The sequence below is a fragment of the Rattus norvegicus genome, chromosome 4, assembly GCF_036323735.1.
Source record: "Rattus norvegicus strain BN/NHsdMcwi chromosome 4, GRCr8, whole genome shotgun sequence".
Lineage (NCBI taxonomy): Eukaryota > Metazoa > Chordata > Mammalia > Rodentia > Muridae > Rattus > Rattus norvegicus.
Genome location: NC_086022.1, coordinates 67,930,291 through 67,953,764, shown reverse-complemented (window position 1 = coordinate 67,953,764; position 23,474 = coordinate 67,930,291). Strand labels below are relative to the sequence as shown.

The 23,474-nt window shown below is 46.6% G+C and overlaps 1 protein-coding gene and 1 pseudogene across 4 annotated transcripts in view; both read left to right on the top strand.

Annotated features, from left to right (window-relative positions):
- The window catches only part of Hmgb1-ps18 (high-mobility group box 1, pseudogene 18), a 600,236-nt pseudogene that overhangs the window by 105,312 nt on the left and 471,450 nt on the right, over positions 1-23,474 (top strand).
- Positions 18,462-23,474, top strand: part of Kiaa1549 (KIAA1549 homolog) — a 127,669-nt gene continuing 122,656 nt past the window's right edge. For all 4 annotated transcript variants that reach the window (XM_063286936.1, XM_063286933.1, XM_063286934.1 and 1 more), the window contains exon 1: positions 18,462-18,745. In XM_063286936.1, the coding sequence (XP_063143006.1) occupies positions 18,604-18,745 (142 nt within the window). In that variant the 5' untranslated portion in view covers positions 18,462-18,603. The remainder of the gene's footprint in view (positions 18,746-23,474) is intronic.

The window sequence follows — 23,474 nt, the reverse complement described above, 5'->3', positions numbered from 1 at the left end:
TCTCTCTGAGCCTGGCAGCAATCTGTCTACCCATCCAGTTCCCAAGGCAGGTTTCCATGCCAGAAACACACATCCCAACTCCATGGTGGCCCAGACCAGCCACCGCACACTTTTTTTTTTTTTTAAAGATTTATTTATTATATATAAGTACACTGTAGCTGTCTTCAGATACACCAGAAGAGGGCATTGGAACTCTTTACAGATGGTTGTGAGCCACCATGTGGTTGCTGGGAATTGAACTCATAACCTCTGGAAGAGCAGTCGGGTGCTCTTAACCGCTGAGCCATCTCTCCAGCCCCCACCGCACACTTTCTTACACTTAAATCTACACATGAAAGAACACACAGCACAATAACCTTTGGCCCAATTGATAAGATATAATTGCTCATGTAAACATACAAAGCCCAGTACCATCCATCCCTTAAGAACATTAATAACAACCTGTAAAGGTACAGTGTGGAATCTTAACGTCACCTGCCGTATTGTCCTGCCACGGCTTCTCTGCCTCTCCCTCCTGTCTCTTCTTCCTTTCCGTTTCAGTCTCCTCCTCTTCCTTCAAACTTCTCTCCCGCCCATCCTTCCTTCTCCTCCAATGACAGGCCTCCTTCTATCCTGTACCTGCCCCTAACTGTATTTTACAAATTCAATGGGCCTCACTCTCCCACCATGGTGGATCTCCCTTCCTTCTCTCCTGGTCCCAAGCCCAGGAAATTACAAAACCCTGCCTCTGCCTGTCCTTCCCAGCTGTGGGCTGTTGGCATTTTTATTTACTAGTCAGAATCAACTGGGAACAGGTTCCCAGAAACTACTTGCAGATACCCTTGTAAGCAGTTTTGGGGACCCAGATTAACATTAAAATACAAGCAGCATTAGGCCAAACCCACTGCACACAAGCATTAGCACCAAGCTACATTCTTAGACCTCTGGCTCAACTTTCTTTTTAAAAAGTTCTTTACTAGCTTCTTTAATTGTATATAATAATGAGTTCTGTTATGACATTTCATACATGTATATAATGCATTTAGATCATATTCACCCCCACTACTCTCTTTTATTCCCCTCCCACTCCTGATGTTAGCGATCTCTCCTCTAGTTATTTTTTGAAGGGGATGTTTGAGCCAATGAGTTTAGTTAGGCTTGTTTATAGTTACTTACAGGTGAGGGGGTAATTTACAGTAGTGTGGACAGTTCATTAATGGCTATACCACTAAAGAAAATGTCTCTTCCTCCCCGCCAGCTACCACTGCCTTTATATCCTCAGCAAGAGGGGAGGCTTTGAGCCTCCTGAGCACCTCCCACCAGCAACCAGTGGCTCCTGGTGTCCTAGTACAGTAAGGTTGCCTTTGATTCTTCCGACCTCTGGTTTTATCTTATTGGCCTGTACTCAGTGTATCCCGTAGGCCATCCTACCCTTTTCCTTATTAAAGTAGATGGAGAAAGTCCCTTAGATATCCTCTAGTCAGGGATGGGAATGGGGGTGTAACTCAGTTGGGAGAGGGCTTGCCCAGCAGGCACAAAGCTCTGGCATCACATAGAACAGGGCCTGGAGATCCACACCTGTGCTATAGAACTGAGGAACTGGACAGAGTAGGGACAAAGGGATTCCCCTCCATGAGATAGTTCTTCCCTGAGCCTGGGCTCAGTAGGAGGGAGGACTGTTGTGGTTTGCCCTGGAGTTATCCGTATTTTGATGCTAATTCCACTGCCCCAAGGACAGCTGCCTAGTCACTACTCTGGAATCTGGTGACTTCACCAGAAACTTCTCCCCACTGAATTTGTAAACTATAGGTGAGGGGCAGGTACAGGATAGAAGGAGGCCTGTCATTGGAGGAGAAGGAAGGATGGGTGGGAGAGAAGTTTGAAGGAAGAGGAGGAAACTGGAATGGAAAGGAAGAGAGGAAAGGGAGAGAGAGAGGCTGTGGCAGGACAATAGGGTGGATGATGTTAAGACTCCACGCTGCACCTTTACAGGTTGTTATGAATGTTCTTAAGGGATGGATGTGTATTGGGCTTTGTATATTTAGGTGGGCAATTATATCTTACCAATTGGGTCAAAGATTATTGTGTTGTGTGTTCTTTTATGGGACGATTTTATTGAAGCAAAGTGTGCAGCGGCTGGAGACACTGGGCTGCCGTGGAGTTGAGATGTGTTTCCGCCAAGATATCTAGCAGATATCTTGGGGCACCACGGTGCTGGACCTAGCGAGGTAAAAGACAACAATAGTTTTTTATTTTTTATATTTTTACAACAACAGAGGAAATACACAAGGCCCCTCTTAGCCTGAGAACAGGCATAGCTTAGCTTCTGTGCTACCAAGTTTCTGTCAACTTGAAACAAGCTTAATCATCTGAGAAGAAAGAACCTCAGTTGTGAAAATAGCTTGGTCTGATTGGCCTGCAGGCACTTCTGAGGCATTTTTAAAACATCATCATCATCATCACCATCACCATCACCATCACCATCACCATCATCATCATCATCATCACCACCACCATCATCATCATCTTGGTTAATGGCTGATGGAGGGTGGCCCAGCCCATGGTGGGCAGTAGTACATGGTAGGGCCTAGACAAGACCACTGTATACTAATGCAGAAGGCAGATAGTAGCGTCGGGACAAGATCACTGTATACTAATGGGGGAGGTGATCAGATGATAGGGTCAGGAAACTACCATTGTAGACTAGTGGGGCAGGGCAGACAGTAGGGTTGGGACACGACCAATGTGTACTATTCGGGGGGCAGGTGGTAGGGGCGGGACACGACCACTGTACATTATTCTGCCCCTTTTGTTTTCATTTAGAAACTTAACCTACGGGGTTGGGGATTTAGCTCAGTGGTAGAGCGCTTGCCTAGGAAGCGCAAGGCCCTGCTTCGGTCCCCAGCTCCGGAAAAAAAAAAAAAAGAAACTTAACCTACAATTCATTCCACACGAGTCAATAGAGTGCCTTCATAGAGAACTGTAGACACACAACTAAGTCCTGGTGAAAATTTGCAGAAATTGCTTTTCTATGTGATCAGAGAGTGTGTTAGCAAATTCTTTTTAGATGGATGTAGGTTGAAGAACTTTAGAATTTGAGGAATCAAATAAAAATTTGAAATCACGAGAGCCCTTTGAATAGCTACCACATCAGTGGTGGTGGATTTGAAGGATTTATAGCCTCACCCCACTTTGTGTCCTCTCTCTCTCTCTCTCTCTCTCTCTCTCTCTCTCTCTCTCTCTCTCTCTGTCTCTCTCCTTCCTGCTCCTGATGTGTTCATTGCCTTCCCTGCCATTATGGATCTGCCCCTGTGGAACTATAAACTAAAATCCTTTCTTCTTTAAGTTGTTCTTAGTTGTGGTGTTCGTCACTGCAATGGCAGAGAATTGCATGGACTAAAGCTGACTGCACTCAAAGCATTTCCTCTGGGGGTCAGAGCGTTGGGTTTTTCAAGACAGGGTTTCTCTTCGTAACAACCCTGAGTGTCCTGGAACTAGTTTTGTAGACCACGCTGGCTTAAATTTACAGAGATCCATCTGCCTCTGCCTCCCTAGTGCTGGGATCAAAGGTGCACGCTATCATGCCCAGCTTAATTTATTTATTTTTTTCTTTTTTTTCAGAGCTGGGGACCGAACCCAGGGCCTTGCGCTTGCTAGGCAAGTGCTCTACCGCTGAGCTAAATCCCCAACCCCTTATTTTTATTTCAAGTGCATTGGTGTTTTGCATGCATGAATGTCCATGTGAGGGTGTCAGATCCTCTGGAATTGGAGTTACAGACAGTGGTGAACTGCCATGTGGGTGCTTGGAGTTGAACCTGGGTCCTCTGGAAGAGCAACCAGTCCTCTTAACCACCGAGTCATTTCTCCAGCCCCCAGAGACTATATTTTAAGATAATAGAAGGAATTTAAGTTCCAAGACAGAGAAGAGATGCTGTGTGCTACACTTTATATACATAACTGTGATACAGCCAAAAGTTCCAAGAAAGTAAGAAAGTATTGGGGCTGGGGATTTAGCTCAGTGGTAGAGCACTAACCTAGGAAGCGCAAGGCCCTGGGTTCGGTCCCCAGCCCCGGAAAAAAAAAAAAAAAAAAAAAGAAAGTATTGTGAGCGTCCATGAGTCACTGAAGAAGGATACCCTAGACTCAAAGAGCATGTAAATGCAAAGAGTGTTTTATTCTGCAGAAGTCCAGCATGCTGGGGTCTCCCATTACCAAGACAGAGAGACAACCAAGTGAGCTTGCAGGCCTGATTTAAAGCACATTAGGGAATTCTGGGATAGATGACTTCTATGTTAATCTGTTGGGTCCATCTCTATGGACATTCCATTACTGGGATGTGGGGACAGGAAACTTGCTGGGGAGTTCTGGAAACTGCTGCTGAGGAAGTAGCTGAGGAAGTCTGGAAACTGCTGCTGACTCATTGTGCTTGCCTCAGGCCAGGTGGACGGGCAGCTTCTGAGGCCTGGACTTGTCTGGAATTGCCCAGTTCTTGGAAACAGAGATTTAGTGCTAGTCTCCTTAACTGCCAATTTGAATGAAGCCAGTCATGGAATCTGCCTAGCCTTCTTGGTTTCAGAAAGTTTCTAAAGAGACATAGTGGTATGCAGGACTGAATAAACCAAATCAGCTCTAGAGCTGGTCAGAGGCGCACAGTAGGGGGCTACCAGTTAGGAGTGTGGACTGGCATCCCACAGTACTAGCCTAACTTACATGGGGGCTTAGGCTCAATCCCTCAGAACTTAAAAAACAAACAACACACACACACACACACACACACACACACACACACATCTTAGTCAGTGTTCTATTGCCGTGAAGAGATTAATTGAGGTTTGCTTACAGGTTCAGAGGTTTAGATTTATGGTGGGAAACATGATGGCAGACAGACATGGTCCTGGAGAAAGAGCTGAGAGTGCTACATCTGGATCTGAAGGCGGGGGGGGGGGGGGGGGGAGAGAGAGAGAGAGAGAGAGAGAGAGAGAGAGAGAGAGAGAGAGAGAGAGAAAAGAGGAGAGACAGGGCCTGGCTTGAACATTTGTCCACCCTTAGTGACACACTCTCTCCAACAAGGTCCCATCTCCTAATCCCTGTCAAGTAGCACCACTCCCTAATAACCAATCATTCAAACATGAGCCTATGGGAGTCATTCCTATTCAAACCGCCATCACCCCCGCCCAAACAAACAAATAAAAAACTGGAGAAAAGCACTCACAGAATAATGGGAAAGGAGAAAGACTTTTCAAAATCTATTTAAAAAGTTATAGCACAAAGAGAGCAGAATCAAAAACAAGGGTGGGGGTGGGGGTGAAGGCTGTATCTAAAAACAAAAACCAAACCCAAGTGCTTGCAAGGCCTTTGACCTGATTCCCATCATCAACACCAGACAAACACGATGGGCCAGATAGTGCATGCCTTTAGTCACTGCATTCGGGACCAGCCTGGTCTACATAGTAAGCCCCAGGTTAGCCAAGGCTATATAGTGAAACTCTGTCTCAAAACACAAACGAAACAGCCAGGTGGTGGTGGCTCACCTTTAGTCCCAGTACTCAGAAGCAGAGGCAGGCAGATCTCTGATTTTAAGGCCAGCCTGGTCTACAGAGTGAGTTCCAGGACAGCCAGAACTACACAAGAAATTGTGTCTCAAAAAATAAAAACAAAACAAAACAAACCAACCAACAAACAAAAATCCCAAAATTGACTATAAATGGATGCCTTGCAGGACTGGGGTTGTGGGGACGTGAGAGCACGGCTTTGACTTTGCAGGAATGTCTTGGGTAGAAATGTGCAGGTAAGCAAGTAAAATCAATGGAAAGCATCAAGCTCTGTGTTGCAGACGGCACTGGAAAAAAATCTAATATTTCTGCCGAGTTATTTCCGGTGTCTGTTTTCTGTTTGCTCTGTGTTCCAGTAAACCTTGCTGGATGTACTAACAAATCTAACAGCATTCACTACAAGGGCACACTTCAAATGTAGAATACTATGTATGCTGAAAAAAACCATAGTGTAAGGGTCTGTGGTTTGCACTTACTGGCTTATAATCAGCTAGGTTCTTTATACAGCCTAGATCCATCTGCCTAGGAATGGTGCCACCCATAATAGGCTGGGTCCTCCTCCACCAATCATAAGTTAAGATGGTTCCTCTGGTGGTCAAGTTAATCATGGCCACAGGGCAATCTGCCGAGCTCGGCCATTCCTTACTTGAAGTTCTCTTTCCCAGGTGACTCTAGGCTATGTTGAGTTGACAATTAAAACAATCATCCCAGATTGTGACTTCAAAAAATGAGAGGGAGAGCCTGGGTGATGGTGGCACACACCTTTAATCCCAGCACTGGGAAGGCAGAGCAGGGTAGAGCTCTGAGTTTGATGTCTACAGAGTGAGTTCCAGGACAGCCAGGGCTACACAGAGAAACCCTGTCTTGAATAAAAAAAAAAAACAAAACAAAAAATGAGGTGGAAAGCAATTGAAAATGTCTAGCATTGACCTCTGGACTCCACATGGATGGACACACACACACACACACACACACACACACACACACACACACAAAACAATATCTAGTTTGGCAAAGGGCCAGAAGACTAGCACTCTCATACCCTGGTGCAGGGATGGAAGACAGATTTGCTATGTTATAATGCTCTTTAAGATCTATAGTATAGGGGCTGGAGAGATGGCTCAATGGTTAAGAACACCCGACTACTCTTCCAGAGATCCTGAGTTCAATTCCCAGCAACCACATGGTGACTCACAACCATCTGTAAAGAGATCCAATGCCCTCCGATGCCCTCTTCTGGTGTATCTGAAGACAGCTACAGTGTACTTATATATAATAAATGAATAAATCTTTTAAAAAAGATATATAGTATAGGGGTTAGAGAGAGGGCTCATTGGCTCACTGGCTGCTCTTACAGAAGACCTGAGTGCAGTTCCCAGAACCTATATGACAGTTTACAACGGTCTGTAGCTCTAGTTCCAAGAGATGGGATGCCTTTTCTGACCTCTGCCAGTACTAGCGTTCACATGGTGTATGCTCATGCCTGCAAGCAAACATTCGTATACATAAACACAACTGGACCTGGAAAATAAAATATGCAGCACAAGGTTTAGGAGCCTTCTGCCTTAGCCTCTGGTGCATCTAATATTAACAATGTTTCTTTGGGGTTAGTGAGAACACGGATAATTCTAATACTTACAATTTTGCTTGGTACATTATGCTTTTTTGTACAACATATGATAAAAATTAAAGCTCTTTTAAGAAAAATGAAAATGATGGCATGATCTCAAATTATTTCAGTGAGTTAAATAAGTGCTATTCTTAACAAAGATAGGGATTCCTTAAAAATTCTATTAGAGGCCAATTTCGTCTAGAAACATAGTTACAAAATCCTTAAAATTCTGGCAAAGAATTCAGCAATGATCACCCTCGTGTTTAGCTAGATGCCTGGTACTATATGGGGTTTATAGTATGTGTCTGTAGTGTACCAGAGCCAGGCTATCTAATGTGTACCACATGTGGATATTTAAAGTTAAATTAATTAAAATTAAATTACATTAAAGATTTCACTCCCCAGTCAGCCAGCTGCATGTTGAATGCTTGACAACCATGGCTGTTTAACTAGACAGTACAGATTTACAAATCACTTCATTCATTCATTCATTCATTCACTCATTCATTCATTCATTTTTCATTTTGTGGCTGTGGCATGCGTGTGAGTGTATGGATGCATGTAGAAGCCAGAATAAGACATCATTGTCTTCCTCTGTAGTTTTCCACTTTGTCCTTGACAAAGTCAAGTTGCTCTTTAGTTCAGCTAGGCTGGCTGACAACCCCCTGGTATCTGCCTGCCACTTCCTCCAGTGCTGGGGTCACAGATCTGGACAGACGTGTCCACCTTTTTATATGAGATTTGAACTCAGGTCTTCATGTTTGTAGAACAAGCATTCTTACCCACTGAGATGTCTCCTTAGGTTTAGACAACAAGAACTTACAGAGTAAGTCCATCACCACATAAGTTCTCCATAGAAATGTCTTAATTTGTCCCTTGAGAGTGGTGGATGAGCTCCACCCAGAGCTGTCTGCTGGCAGACAATTTTATCTCCCAGCTTCTGACAACTGTCTGCTTGAGCCTATAGCATTCAGATTTGTCTGATGTGAATAAGAGTCGGTTTTCAGGCATCGTTCATTGTTTGGGGAATGCCATTTTCTAAAGGATAAAGCTTGTTTTCTCCCTGGAGCCTTGTCAAGAGCCTTGGTCCACTAAATTTAACAAATGTTTGTGGATGCCAACTCCTTCAGTTCCTGCGTTCTGAAGAAGGCCAAGCCCACATTGGGTTTGAAGCAGCCTTTTATACTTTTCCAGTGATCTCAGCTGGTGTTTTGGACTGCGTGGCAGAGAAACCCAGCACTTCTTCACATACTTTGAAACTCGAGTAGTTACTCTGTCAGTACAAGAGTGCACAAGTAGATGTCAAACTACTTCCCTTCTGGGCCTGGTACCAAAGACCTTGGCCAACCTCAAGCTCCTCTTGGGTTAATGCACTTTCTCCGGGGAGAAGGGAGGGGTGAGGCAGGAGGAGAGGCTGGCTCTGAGCTTAGTCCTTGATTCTATTTGTCCATTCACCAAACATTCATTGGCTATTCTGACCCTCCACCAGCTCCTGAGCTCTGGGGAAGAAAGAGACAGAAAGGACAAGGTCTCTGTCCTTGGAGAACTCGAGTTGCAGAGATCAGGGAAGACTTCCTCTAGGAGTGATGCCCACAGCTCTGGAGGCTCCAGACTGGACTTTCTCCTGGGAAAAACATGCGTCTGGGATCTGACAGCTAAAGGAATCCTCTCGAGAGTGAAGATGGTTGGGATGGTGTGCTGGCGAGTGTATATGTCAACGCCACACGAGCGAGGGTCATTTGGGAAGAAGGAATCTAAACTGAGAAGATGCCTCCCATGAGATTGTTTGGTAAGGCAAATCTGTAGGACATTGTCTTGATTGATGATTGATAAGGAAGAACCCGGATCACCGTGGGTGGTGCCACCCCTTGGCAGGTGGTCCTGGATGGTACAAGCAACCCGGGCAAACAACCAGTAACAAGCAGTTACTCCATGGCCTCTACTTCAGCCCCTGTCTGCAGACTCCTGCCCTGAGTTCCCTCAGCGATGGAGTGTGGCCTGAGAGTTGTACGCTGACGTCAACCTTTCCCCCCCCAAGTTGTCTTTGGTCAGGGTGGTTTATCACAGCAATGGGATCTCGCAGACAGATGGACAGCTGGTTAGTGTGGGTTTGGCGTCAGTTGCACTTGATCTGAACCCACGATGAGAGAACAAGGATGGAGCTAGGCTACGCCCATCACACTCAGTCCCAGCTTGCCAGAGTCAAGTTTCACACGCGCTCATCTGTGGGTTGGAGTTGGTACCAAGCTAGAGAAGGAGGGTGATCCTAAAAATAGTTGTCACCAACTGTCACCATGATTCCGAGGTGGGCATTTGGAGAGCTGCCACCAGATGGGGCTATAGACGGAGATGACCATGGTGAGTGTGGGCTCATGGATTGGTGGCAGCTTGTGTTGGGGGCTGGTGCCTGGGGAAGATGGAGATCGGGGAAGTGGGATAGGTGGAGGTGGAACTGGATCCTCCCTCTGGAACATTCTCTCTTACCACTGTTGCTACCAAACCATGTAAGAGAGACAGGCTTTCTGGTTCAGCCTGTACCACTTTCTGTTGTCATTTTTTGTTTGGTATTTTTAGTGGCACACTGGAAAGACTTTGTTTACACCTACTTATTTACTCTGTGTGTGGGATTGCCCTTGTGGGCCACGGCAAATGTGTGGAGGTCAGAGGGCAGTTTAGGGAGTCAGTTTTCTCCTTACAACTTGTAGGTCTAAGAGACTGAACCCAGTTCATTGGGTTTGGTAGCAAACTGCTTTGCCATTTTGCTGGCCCAAAGAGCCTGGTTTTAAGCATTTTAAGCTCTGTGGACTATCCCTAAGGACTATTCCTCTTAATGTTTGAGACAGAGTATTTCACTGAATCTGGAGCTCACAGTGGCTAGATCGGCTGGCTAGGGAGCTCCAAGAATCTATCTGTGTCTCACCACAGCAGTGCTGGGGGTCACAGATACATTCCAACTCATCTGGATTCCTAGGTTGGTGCTGGGGATTTGAACTCGGGTCCTCATGCTTGTCCACCAAGTACTTTACTCACTGAGCCATCTTCTGGGCCCTTGGCTTCCCTTTCAAAATCAGAAAGTCTTTTTGGGAGCTAAGGTCAACTGAGGTAGTTATTTAATTGCGATCATAGAATGTCTAACTCTGACCTTATTTGCTCTTTTGTCCCCCAAATATGCCACATAAGCAAGGGTCTTGTTCTGTGTTCTGTTGGCTTCCTCCTGATTATTTAAAAACAGTACCTTCTCCTTTTCTTTTTCTTTCCTTTAAAGGACATTACCCACTGTTCCTACTGTTGAAGAGGCAGCTTACACCCCAACCTTCTCTGTGACTCCTTTTGTAGCTTATACAAACCTGTTCCTTTTTCAGATTTTCCTATTCTCTGTCTTCCAAACACTGCCATCTAGTCCTGAGACTGACATTAAAGAAGGTGTGACCGACCATGACGCCCTCTATCTTGATTGTGCTGTCTTTGTTCTTACCTTGGGGAAGACATAGCCTTCTAAACATTTTCCTTCGTTTATTTTGTTTTCAAGCTAGGATTTCACTCTGCAGTCCAGGCTGCCTCAGCCTCCTGAGGATAAAAGATATAAGGCACCACAGCAGGCTAAGATCTTTTTCACAGAGAATATAAATATAACATCTTTATCAAAGGGAATAGTGCCCCAGATTATATCATCTTAACAGGACAGTGTCCAGTGCTGCACTCTTTCCAGTGACGCACATTGTTTTATATTAGATGGTGTACTACACAGTAATGAATTACTTCATTTTCATGTGTGTGTGTGTGTGTGTGTGTGTGTGTGTGTGTGTGTGTGTGTGTGTGATGTGACCGTAGAGGCCAGAAGGGGGCATCAGACCACTTACAGGTGGTTGTGAATCCCTTACAGACATGCCCAGACATTTGCCTTCTAGGTAATTCCAGAGGTTGTCAGGTTGACACTCAACATGTCCACTTGTTTGGTCCAAAAATTGGTCTTTTACATGAGCTCTATTTCAGCTTTCCAACAGTCAAAGTCTTTCTCGAGTGCCTCTCCTTGGTCCTCTTCTTCTATCAAGTCCCCTACCTTAGGTGCAATTATACACTCTCATAGCTAACGACCAGCTATCGATGGTTTCCACGTCTGTGTCTTTGGCCTTTTGGATGAGTCTTTCAAGCCCCAACTCTCCCTCACCATAGCCGTACTTACTGGGCTCTCACAGCCAGCAGTTGAGTATCCAACGCTTCCTCCTGGGTATGAGTCCAGCCTTGCCTAGTCAAATGTTTCTTAGATAGGACATAAAAGCCATGAGCCAAAAAGGGCAAGAATGGCTGGCTTTCATCAAAGTGAGAGGGGAAAAAAGACATGTTCTTTGGGATATACCATCAGAAGACTGAAAAGGCCAGCTGTGGGCCAGGAGAAAATGTTGCCAAAACATTCATCTGATGGAAGATTTATATCAAAAATCTGTAAAAATGCTTACAAATTGGCAGTAAGAAAAATGGCCCATACAGGATGTGTAAACACACTGCCCCAAAGAAGACCTGGAAGGTACAAATAAATTCTGGAAAAAGTAAAATTATAGATGTATAAACTATCTAATTGGAGTTGTCAGCAATTTGTGTGTGTGTGTGTGTGTGTGTGTGTGTAGGGGTATATGACAAGATGATACAAGGAAAATTTTAAGGCAATGCAATGCTCTATCTTGAATGGTGGTGGTCATAGAATTCCCCAGGCTTGTGAAGGCTCAGTGAACATTTTTTTTTTTAGATTTATTCATTTATTATATATAAGTACATTGTAGCTGTCTTCAGATACACCAGAAGAGGGCATCAGATCTCTTTACAGATGATTGTGAGCCACCATGTGGTTGCTGGTAATTGAACTCAGGACCTCTGGAAGAGAAGTCGGGTGCTCTTAACCGCTGAGCCATCTCTCCAGCCCCCTCAGTGAACATTTTTAAAAGATGAATTTCCTTGAACTCAGTTGCCTAAGTTCATCTAACTAAATTAAAGATGTAAAAAATGAAAGAAATAAGAAGGGTTGAGGGTGGGAGAGAAAGGGGGAAGAAAAAACAGAAAGAAGAAAAAAGGCAAGGAGGGAGAAAGAGCAAAAGAGGAAAGGGAAGGGTATATGGTGGAAGGGAGAAACCATGTAAATATGAGGGGGCTTTTCTGGGCTACATTGTTAGCTGAGTGTAAATACTGAAAGGAGAAAAGGACGAATGACTCAGGGGAGAGAAATCACACATGGTTCAAATTTATTTATTATCTGTGTATGGGTAGATTGTCTCTGTGTGTGTCTGTACACCAGATGGGCCAGAAGAGGGCGCTAGATGACTGAGGATTGGAATTAAAAATGGTTGCGAGACAGAGTGTGGGTTCTGGAAACTGAACTCAGGTCCTCTGGAGTGGACCACTGAGTTGTCTTTCCAGCCCCAAGAAACTATTTGTATTTTGAGTTAGGCTTTCTGGGGCTACATGTTGAACCAATTTTAAATTTTGATAGATAATGCCAAGATATCCTCCAAAATGCCTCTATCAACTGACATTCCCTTCAGTAGGTTTTGAGAATGCCCACTTCCCCATACTCTTGTATAAATAGATAAGATAAAAAATGTAAACTTGCTGTCTTTGGTGGTGGGAGATGTTCAAATCCTTCATGCCTCATGCATGCAGGGTTGTTGTTTCCTGACAGGTTCTCCCTTCCTCTTCAGCCATTTCTCTCCAAATGGTCTTATACATTGTTAATAGAGTCATCGTTCTTGTGCTTCATTCTAATAATAGCTCGAAAAGATCTTTACTGATACTTCATCGCCTGCAGATGAAGCTCAGATCCTTTAGCCCCATAGCCTGGGTCTTGCTCTGTGCCTGTTTCACTCTTCCTTCTTGTCCATTGGCGCTTCTCCTCACTCTAACTTTCCATCCCTGACTACACCCAAAAATCTTTCTAAACAGAGCGCTTGCCCAAGCCTTAGCTACCGACAGACATTTGAATTTAATTACTAGAGGTGTGGCCCCGGGATGGTATGCGTTATTTATCAAACTCCAGTTGACTTTAAGTAGTTGCTAGGGTTGGGATCCAAGGTTGCAGTTGAGCTGATACATCAGCTAGAAAAATCTCACGTTCCTGTTATGTATTGGTTCAGACATTCATCTTCTCCAGGTGCAATCCTGCTAAGTTCTTGTAGCTTTCTAATGACTAAAGTCCACCTCATGGGCTGGGAACTGAACCTAGGGCTTCATGTATGCTAGGCTATGCTCTATCACTGAGCTACATCCCAGCTCACGAAGCTTTCCTCCTGTTCCCTACCAAATACAAATGCCCCTGAGTCTTTTTAATTGGATTTTTAAAAATTTACATTTTTTTTTTGGTTCTTTTTTTCGGAGCTGGGGACCGAACCCAGGGCCTTGCGCTTCCTAGGTAAGCGCTCTACCACTGAGCTAAATCCCCAGCCCCAAAAATTTACATTTTATTTTATTATTATTTTTTTTTTTGAGCTGGGGACCGAACTCAGGGCCTTGCACTTGCTAGGCAAGGGCTCTACCACTGAGCTAAATCCCCAACCCCAAAATTTACATTTTAAATGTTTTTTTTTTTTTTTTTTTTTTTTTTTTTTTTTTACATTTTAAATGTTATCCCCTTTCCCAGTTTCCCTGACAGAAACCCGATATCCCATCCCCCCTCTCCCTGCTCCTCTACCCACCCACCCACCCACTCCCTCCTACCTCCCCACCCTGACATTCCCCTACACTGGGCAAATGCCCCCTTTGAACATTTAGTGACCTCATTCTGACATGTGAAATCCTCTGCTTTGTGATAGAGTCATTTTGAAGCTTATTTTCCCCTCTAAAATCTTATAAGCAGTTTGGAACAAAACCATGGTGTTGTGTAATAGTTTCCTCTGAGATGAACACATTCCTCTCCACAGGGAAGCTCCTTACGCAAGAAGGAAAAAGAAAAAAAAAAAAGCCAAAACCAAAAACCAAACAAATGAACAAAAACTTCAAAATAGCTTCAGGAAGTCCCTGAAACAGACAGGTTCCCTAGGCCCCTCCCTTCCAGAGTAATAAAGTTGAGTGTCCCTTTCTCAGACCAGATCAGCTGCCTGCAAGGAAAAAAAACCAGCTGAGCTACCTGGAAGGGGTTTAGACCAACTGAGTCACTTGGAAAGGACACACCAACATGATGAACTTCCTGTATGCTCTAGGTCCCAGCTTTGTGAGCTGTCACCCATGCTGGGGTGGGCTTTTGTGATGACGTTTGTTTGTTTGTCATTTCTGCCCCTGTAAGTAACCTCTAACCTATATTCCTATAAATAATCCCAATAAAACTCATGGTTCACCAATTGGACTTTGGTGGTTTCTGTACTTTGGTTAGTTGTAGGTTCCCTGCCTGAGACAACACAACACATGGCTAATTACACTGCCTCAAGGCACAGCACAATCTTGTGGGACAGCCTCGGGGGCTTAGTAAACAGTTTTTGGATACTCACCCTGGTTGGTTCTTTCTCATGCACAATTGCTCTGTGCCATGCACGGTTTGCTCCAGTTGTCCCATTGTTCAATGTCCAATGTTGCCTTGCTGTAGTGACTGCCATTGGCTCTTCTAGTTAGTACGGGAATTACGTCTTTGCCCACACACCATTCCTCCTTCAATTAAATGTCTTTCATTTTTATTTTTGAGGAAGGGTCTTACTATGGAGCCCTGGTTGTCCTGAAATTGCTAATGTAGGCCAGGCTTGTCTTGAACTCAAAGAGATCTGCCTGCCTCTGCCTCCTGAGTGCAGGGATTAAAGGCCTGTGCCACCATACCCAGCCTCCCCTTCCCCCTTTAAAGGTCTCTGAATAGCTGTCACCAGTGGGGTATTCTTTTTCTTGTCACAAGTCTGCTTTCACTGGAATGATGCTTCTCATCAGAGAAGAAGTCCTTTCTGTCTGCTGTGATATTCCCAGGGGCTACTGTGCTGTCTGACATATACGGGAAGTTCTCAAAACGGGAGTGGAACTTAACAGAACATGTGGACCTCATATCAGTTACCTCTTTCTTACTGCTGTGATAAAATACCTACAGAAGCAATGTAAAGGAGGGAGAATGTCCTCGGGCTTGTGGTTTCAGGGGTACTGGTTCATCGGGGTGGGGAAAATAAGGGGCATTCCTGTGTACAAAAGTTATGGCCCTGTCTGTTCATGTCATGTTCAGATCAGGAAGCAGAGCCACGTAGATAGAGGGCATCTGAAAAGAACACTCGGCCAACAGTGGGATAGCAATGAGGTCTATGGAGAGCAAGCAAACTCTGAAATAAAACACCCATCTTTGCCCTTTAGTGTACAGACCTTCCTACTAACCTGGTGGGCTGAGTCAGGGGCAGAATTTAAGACTCAATGCGTTGGGAAGGCATTCGCTCTATTCTGCGGGACCCTGGCGCTTGCGTTTCCACTCTTGGTTCTTTGCTTTATCCTATAGGTTTTGTATAGATACCCACTCCAACTGTCAAAGCCCCATCACCACCCCTGCAAACAACCACCCCTGCCCCCCCTGCACCCCAGTCCCCTCCTCCCCACAGTTAGACAGAACAGCCATTGACCCACTTTTAGGTGGCCAGACCTCAGGACAGTACCACACCGACTCTGGAAGTGAGTTAGGCTGAAGGAGTAGAATTAAGGGGTTCTGGGCACTTAGGCAAGGGAAAGATGGATCCTGGTGGGTTTTGCCTTGGCTCCTCAGACTCTTGGGCCTGTGGGGCCCAGGCACAGCTGGTAGAGGCCTACAGCAGTGCCTGTTTTGCCTATGTTTCAGAGTAAAACTGACCCCATCTCTCTCCCTCTCCAAACCAGGCTTGAAGCCTGCCGAGGAGCCACGCTGACTCTTGTGAGTGAGTGAAAGCTCATTTCCCACTTATTGATACAGAAGATGAGATTGGGTGAAAATGTGTCTGAAAATCAGTGCTTCTATCTCCTTTTCTATCCTCCTCCCAGCACTAACAAGTCATACACAGTGCTAAGAGATATCCACTGGGCGGCAATGGGGGGAGGGTTGGGAGGGGAACACCCATAAGGAAGGGGAGGGGGGAGGGGGATGTTTGCCCGGAAACCGGGAAAGGGAATAACACTTGAAATGTATATAAGAAATACTCAAGTTAATAAAAAAAAAAAAAGATATCCACTGGATCTGTTCATTGCATAGTTTTGTATGAAGGCTCTGAGGCTCTGTCTTTTTTTTTTTTTAAAGATTTATTCATTTATTATTTTATTCATTTATTATATGAATACACTGTAGATGTCTTCAGATACACCAGAAGAGGGCATCGGATCTCTTTACAGATGGTTGTGAGCCACCATGTGGTTGCTGGGAATTGAACTCAGGACTTCTGGAAGAGTAGTCGGGTGCCCTTAACCCCTGAGCCATCTCTCCAGCCCGAGGCTCTGTCTTAATCCGTATTTTTAGACACAAATGTGCATAGACGTGTGACTAGGTGTGGGGGCATGCATATGCACTTGTGTTTGCACACACATACACATTCCTGCTTACCTTGAACATTCATTCCTGCCAGGTCTGCAGAAGTCACACTATCTGCCAGCTGAGCCCTGGGAGTCATTTTGGTAGGCACTGAGGGAGAACGCTCTAATTCCCGACAGAGTTTGGGTTTATGTGTTGAGAGCAGGGAGACCAAGGGACTCTAGGGACCCCCTTTTTCCTTAGAGAGTTGATCCTTAAGGGTCCCTCGTGTTATCCCAAGGTTGCATTTTTGTTTGTTTCTAGCAGAGTCTGACTTGACTCAGAACGGTGTGGGAGACTCCTTTCTCCCATACCTTGATGTCTAGTGCAGCTGGGAACTTCCTGGAGGCTGAGTTCACATGTAAAGGACACATAGATTCTCACCAATAAATATATAATGCAATCTTCCGGGGGCTATGGGAGAGCCTGTGTGGGGAGATAACATGCTAGAACATCAATTTAACTTAGTGTGTGTGTGTGTGTGTGTGAGGGTGGGGGGCTAACAAGTCCATAAAAAAATAATGTATCACAATAGGACTAAATGTCAAGAGCTGCTGCTCCAGGTGGGTGGCCTGAACCAGATAAGTTGTGTATACAAAGAATTCAGAGATAAGCCAGGAGAGAGGGGAGTCATACCTAGGACTATTATGTTCAGGGTGCAGACATGCTCAGACAAGCAGAATCTCCACTTGGGTATGCTGGATACATATGGCTGGGGGAGCAGGAGAGCAATTTATGGGGCTGCTTATGACAGGTGATGCAACGGAGCGCAAAAATTAGGGCCATCTACAAAAGCTTGCAACCTACATTCTCATTTCCCCTGAAATTTAACAGGTGCCCATTTTTCTCTTAATTTTTTGCTTACATAGATGAGTTTGCCCAGCAAGACAGGGTAGCTCCTTTCTGGATCTGTTTGCCTACCTCACTGAAGAGCCACCCGGATCCTTTGGCCAGTCTGGTGGCTCACATTTCCCGGTGTCTGTCATAGTTTCTCAGTCAACGAGATACTTCTCTTACGATCAGCTTTCAGACCATGGCTGGCACAACCTCTGAAACATAACTGTCCAAAATTGTGCTGTGTTCCAAGACCTTCCAACCTCACTCGGTCTTCAGAGTTTACGCACTTGGCTTTTTAGCACAGAGACAAATGTTAACTCTCATCCATATACCCATTTCCCTGGAACATGACCCCCAACAGGGTCTTTTTCATCATTCGTTGGTGTTACTTTCTTTTTATAAAAAAGGCCTGAATCAGTGTGTTTGTCTGTATCTGTCCACCTTGATTCAGGTTCAGCAGTCCCTTTCTGGTGACTCACTAAGCTCAGGGCTATAGGCCCAGTCTCTCTGAAGGCCCACCTTCGCAAGGTGGCAGAGCTCTGGAAAGGCAAAGGATGGGCTGAGCCCTGTGCGCCTCCTCCCCAGCCTTTTCCTGCGCCCGGGCTTCGGGAAAGGGAGCCCACTTCTTTCGGCTTTGTCCGCTCAGCAGCCGGGGCTCTGCCAGGGACCTTGGCCGCTCCGCACACACACCTGCTGCCCGCCCCGCGTGGGCGGCTCGGGAGGAGCGTGCTTCAGGATCACCGGGTTTGCGGCTGCTCCTCCAGCGCCCCGGGGGTGCGGGTGCGGGGCGGCGCCGTCCCGGGAGCCCTCCTGAGAGGCGGGTCCTGGGGGAGGGCGGGGACCCGGTCCCGCCTCGCCCTCCGCCGGGCCGCCCGCAGGCAGGCGCCGGGCCGGCCGGGAGGTGGTGCTCGCCTCCCCGCGCGGGGCCGTGCGTTGCCCGGCAGCGGCTGCGAGACTCGGGAGGGGGCGGAGCGGCGCGGCCGGCGTGCAGCGGCCCCAGTCCGTGGATCCGGCCCGGCCCGCCCCCGCCTCGCCGGCCTCGCTGCGCGCCGGTGTAAGGCGCCCAGTCTCTGCCGCAGCGGCCGCTGGCGTCCCGGGCCTGAGCGCGCCCACGCCGGGAGGCCGGGGTGCTGGGGAGCCGACGCGTGGCCATGGAGCGGGAGCCCCGCGCCGGGGTTGCACTGGTGCCGGGGCGGTGCGGCCGCGGGCCTTCCTCCCGCCACCGCCGCCCGGGGCTGCTGCTCCCCGGCCTCTGGCTGCTGCTGCTCGCCGGGCCGGCCTCGTGCGCCTCAGGTAAGCATCGTCGAGACCCCCGGGACGCGGCCGCCACCCTGGCGGCGTTCTCTGCTGCGCTCGTCAGCTCCTGGCTCCCCCACCCGCCCATCCTCTTTTATTCTCCACCTCTCCCTCGCCCTCCTTGCTGGAGATGCTTTTCTATTCTTCCTGGGCCCAGCAAATAAAGGCATGGAGGAAATGAATAAATGCAAAGGGAAAGAACGAGCGGTTTCTGACCGGTCTTGCTAAAAGGTCTGCAACCTAGTCTTCTGTGAACCATGTTGCCCGAGGCGGGTCTGGTGGTTTCTGCTCCGAAGATACCTATTTTCTTTTTCCCCTTTGCAAAATGCAGGCACTGGAATTGTGTTTGTGCACGACTGTGTGAATGTGGCGTAGCGAATGTTTTGGGATACTTTTATTGTTGGGGCAAGGGGGTGCATCTGGTGTGTGCTGTAGAGCAGTTGTGCATTGCCGTGAACAGCCAGTGTTCCCCCAGATGCAAGCAAGCTGGCGGTGTCCCCCAGTGCGCCAGGACACAAAGAACATTCAAAGAAAAAAATCTCTTGGAAAGCGCCCTGACCATGGATCTTTCCAGGGAACTAGCTATTGGTATTGCCTCTACAAAGGCATTACAATGGAGTGTGAAAATATTTTGAGTCTGAAGTGTCAGGGCATGAAAGGAGTCATGGTTGGTTTTATAATAGATGTAATTTAGTGACTGTTCATCAGCATGGGATTAAGAGACATGATTTATGGGGCGTGTGGGTGGGTTTTGTTTGCTGAGGAAACGGTTTAATTCATATTGCTTCTTTAAAGTGTTTATTTGTCCGCCCTGAGCGTACACTGGATGGATGGCCTGGAGACCATTTCCGAGGTGACACAGTGCAAGCCTGTGATTGTCCCAGCACACAGATGCCTGGTTGCTTTGTGGGTAGAAAAGGGAAGGTTGGAGAGCTTCTTCACACTGCACAGGAGAAACAGAAAAGCCATGAAAGCAGCCCAGAACCCTCTCTGCTTGTGGGAGCAGGGCCAGAGGACTGCCAAGTGCTTGAAGGAAGTAGAACACATTTGAAGGTGTCCCTTAGACCCTACCGTGGGCATCCTAACTAGCACCACAAAGGGGATGATGGAATAGAGTAGAGGGACTCCAGGGAGCATGGGATGAGACCCATTCTCTCACTCAGGAGGAAGTTAAGGCAGAAGCGTCTTGCTCAAGGTCACTGGCTGGATGGTGAGAGGAATTGCAGAGCTCTCCATTCCCCTTTGCTTTCTGTGACCCACAGGCTGGGGTCATAGCGGAAGCCTCCAGAGATTTCCTCTAGCTGGGTGGAACGATTCCTCAGGGAGCCACAGCAGAGGCAGGGTTGACAGAATGGGCCTGTTAGGCTGTGTGTGTGTGTGCTGTGGGTGCAGAAACTTTACCTAAGCTAGCACCTTCTGTCTCAGTCTCCCTCTGAGCATTTCAGTCCAGAGGAGTTAGTCCTTCCAAGAGCTCTTGACTTTAGTCAACAGAGAAAACTGGGTTCCTGCTGGATTGGACCATCATGGGACCTAGCTCCCTAATTGTTTCCACTGATGTGTGTCAGGCCACACTAAGAGTTAGGTTTTATGATCCCTGCTTACCTGAGGAGGACCTTTAGGAGACGCTGGCTCCAGATTCTACGACATACTTAGCTTCCCAGCCTCAGCATTTTCCCATTTGCACATTGTCATCCGAGTATTCTGGAGAGGTTGTAGGAGATAAAGTTGTTTGGCTAAACTTAAAGACGCACGGTGGGTGTGTCTACACTGCCTCCCCCTTGTTCAGAAACCCTTTTCTGGTTCTCTGCTACTCCTAATCCAGAATCCAACTAGGAGATGTAAAGTTATCCATTCTAGAGCTGCCATCTCAGAGCCGGAGGCGGCCTCCTTTCACTAACTTGCTTCTCTGGTTTGCATAGCTGCCTCTGGGCAGGAAACACAGGGTGAGAAGCAGTGTGTGTGTGTGTGTGTGTGTGTGTGTGTGTGTGTGTGTGCACGCGTGCGTGCGCGGATGTGTGTCCGCTAGGTGGAGGGTCTTCGGGGTGACCTGAAGTTGGTGATCTGCTTGCAGGCTCCGGGAGGGCAGCTTGATGAATGGTGTCTTGGTGAGGTGCCAGGCTGCTTGTGGGATGCCTGACCCTGGCCAGCAGCTGTTGATCCTGGGTCAAGGTGATATGTCTGGTCCAGGTTTCCCCTCAGTGGCACCAGGGCCTCCTGGTCTTAGTAATGCACTTTCACACAACTGTGTGTCAGGGAGACTTTGGTGAGGGATGTCCTGAGGTGGAGGGGGTGAGGGGATGGTGCCTTGGTCTTGTTTACAATTCCTCTGGGAGGCAGCTGTCCCCTGTCTGGCTAACAAGTTCCCCGGCTTCAGCAGAGGTGGACTTGATTTTCAGGTGATCCTCTCATTACAGTTTTGAGAGAGAGAGAGAGAGAGAGAGAGAGAGAGAGAGAGAGAGAGAGAGAGCGCGAACGAACGAGAGAGAACATGAGCGCACTCGAGAGAGCGAGCTCTGCTGTATTGATTTGTTGTCTGTTTCTATTTCCTTTAGCGTTTTAAATATGTGATTTTGTTTTTCCGGACAGGGTTTCTGGGACTAAAGTCTCACCACCACCTGGTGATTTTTTTTTTTAAAGAAAACATTTCTAAGTTTGGTCTTGGCTATTCACTGTTGTGGAAACAAACCTGACATGCTTGGAGATTTCTTTTGAACATAGAACTTTTAGGTAGCCAGCCACCTACAATAGAGAAGGAGGGAATGGTGGCCCACTCCCAATCCTCTACTTAAGAATTAGGGTTATCATGAAATTGACAGCGTTGGCAGAATCTAGAAATTAAAGAAAGATGGCTCACCCACAGTTCCACAGCCCATACATAACACTATAAGTGGGTTAGGTTTTTTTGTTTCTGTGGTAGAATTTTGTTACATAACCCAGGCCTTACTATGTAGACCAGGCTAGTTTTAAATCTATGACAGTCCTCTTGCCTTGGCCTCCCATGTGCTGGCATTAAAGGCATGGGCTGCTACTGCCACTGCCACCTCCACTACCACCACCACCGTCGCCGCCGTCACCGCCGCCCAGCCACGCAGCTGTAAACATTATGGTGAACAGCTTTATAGACCAGTCTTTGCCTCTCTCTATAGGTCTTTGTTTTTAAGCACGTGTTTTGTAGAGTGGGAATAATAATGGGATTAACTGTGAGGTGTGCTGGGCGGGCACCCTGTGTGTTTGCGTGGAGTGTAGGGTGTTCCGCAGATGTTCAGGATGTGGTTGTTGAATGAATCAGTATTCTGAAAGCTGTAATGTTGGAAAAAAGCCACAAAGTGTATGTAGCTGATGTCCTTCATATCCATTGATTGATTGATTGATTGTATGTATATATCGTCCGTCTGTCCGTCCGCCCGCCCGCCCGCCCGCCCATCCATCCATCCATCCATCCATCCATCCATCCATCTATCTATCTATCTGACACAGCATCTCTCTATGTAGTCCTCTATATTCTCGAGTCCTGCTATGTAGATCAGACAGGCCTTGAACTCACAGAGATTCTGCCTTTTCCTAACCAGTGCTGGGATTAAAGGTGCATCCCTTGATTATTTTTAAACACTTTAGTCTGCTAAACTTGTAATACATTGTTTTAGTTTTCCCATTTTGCATTTTAGTGTTGAATTTTTGCTTGTTTTGTATTTGTATTCTTTGAATTTTGTCATTGTTTCTTCTATTATATTTTCCTCCTTCCAGTGTTTTTCTATTTAATTAATCGGCTAATTAATTTTTGAGGTCTAATGTAACTCAGGCTGGGCTTGAACTCACTGTGTAGCTGAGGATGACCTGAACATCTGATCCTCCTGCCTCCACCCTCCATGTGCTGGGGTTGCAAGCAGGCATCTCTCTGTCCCCTTTTCACGTGCTGGTGATTACACGTAGGGGTTTGTGCATGCTGGACAAGCACTCTCCCAGCTAGGCCACACCCCAGCCTCTTACACTTTACATAATTGAATAAAAAAGTGTGTCTGTGTGTATCCACGTGTGCCGTGGTGAGTGTGTGGAGGGTGGAGGACAACTTCCTACTACAGTTGCCTCTTATACTACTTGTGGGTTCTGGGATGAGACTCAGGTTGCTTGGCTTCCATGACAAGTGTCCGTACCCGCTGAGTCATTTCCCTGTCCCCACTCTTTACATAATTTTGGGACACAGAAGTGTGCAGTTACTGTGATGAGCAGAATCTGCTTTCTCTTTGTGTAATTTTTTTCATGAGTTTATACCGTGTCTTGTTCGGTTTTTAACCGTCATTTCAAGGTGAGTATTTGCTAGACCTGGTTTAGAATAAAGGACTTAGCATGTGTGCAGATTGTGATCCCCAGACCTGCTGCACTCTGTTATTTGGAGTTGGGGAATGCTTGTTAAGGGTTTAAACTTCTGAAGCAGGGTGTGGATGGCAAGCCTTTCATCTCAGCTCTTGGGAGCAGGGGCTGGAGGATATGAGTTTGAAGCCAGCCTGGTCTACAGAGAGAGTCTTTGCCACAAACAAACAGGACTAGAACCCAAAACAACAACAAATGGATTTAGGTTTCTGGAGCTCGTCTTCCCTAAATTCTCATCTCTTGATGGTATCTGGAGATTGTTATAATACTTTAAAGCTCATAGGTAGGGACATTGGAACTAAGTAGTGTAAACCTATCATTCAGATATTAATGGAGACAGTTTTTGTGGTTGTCTTTT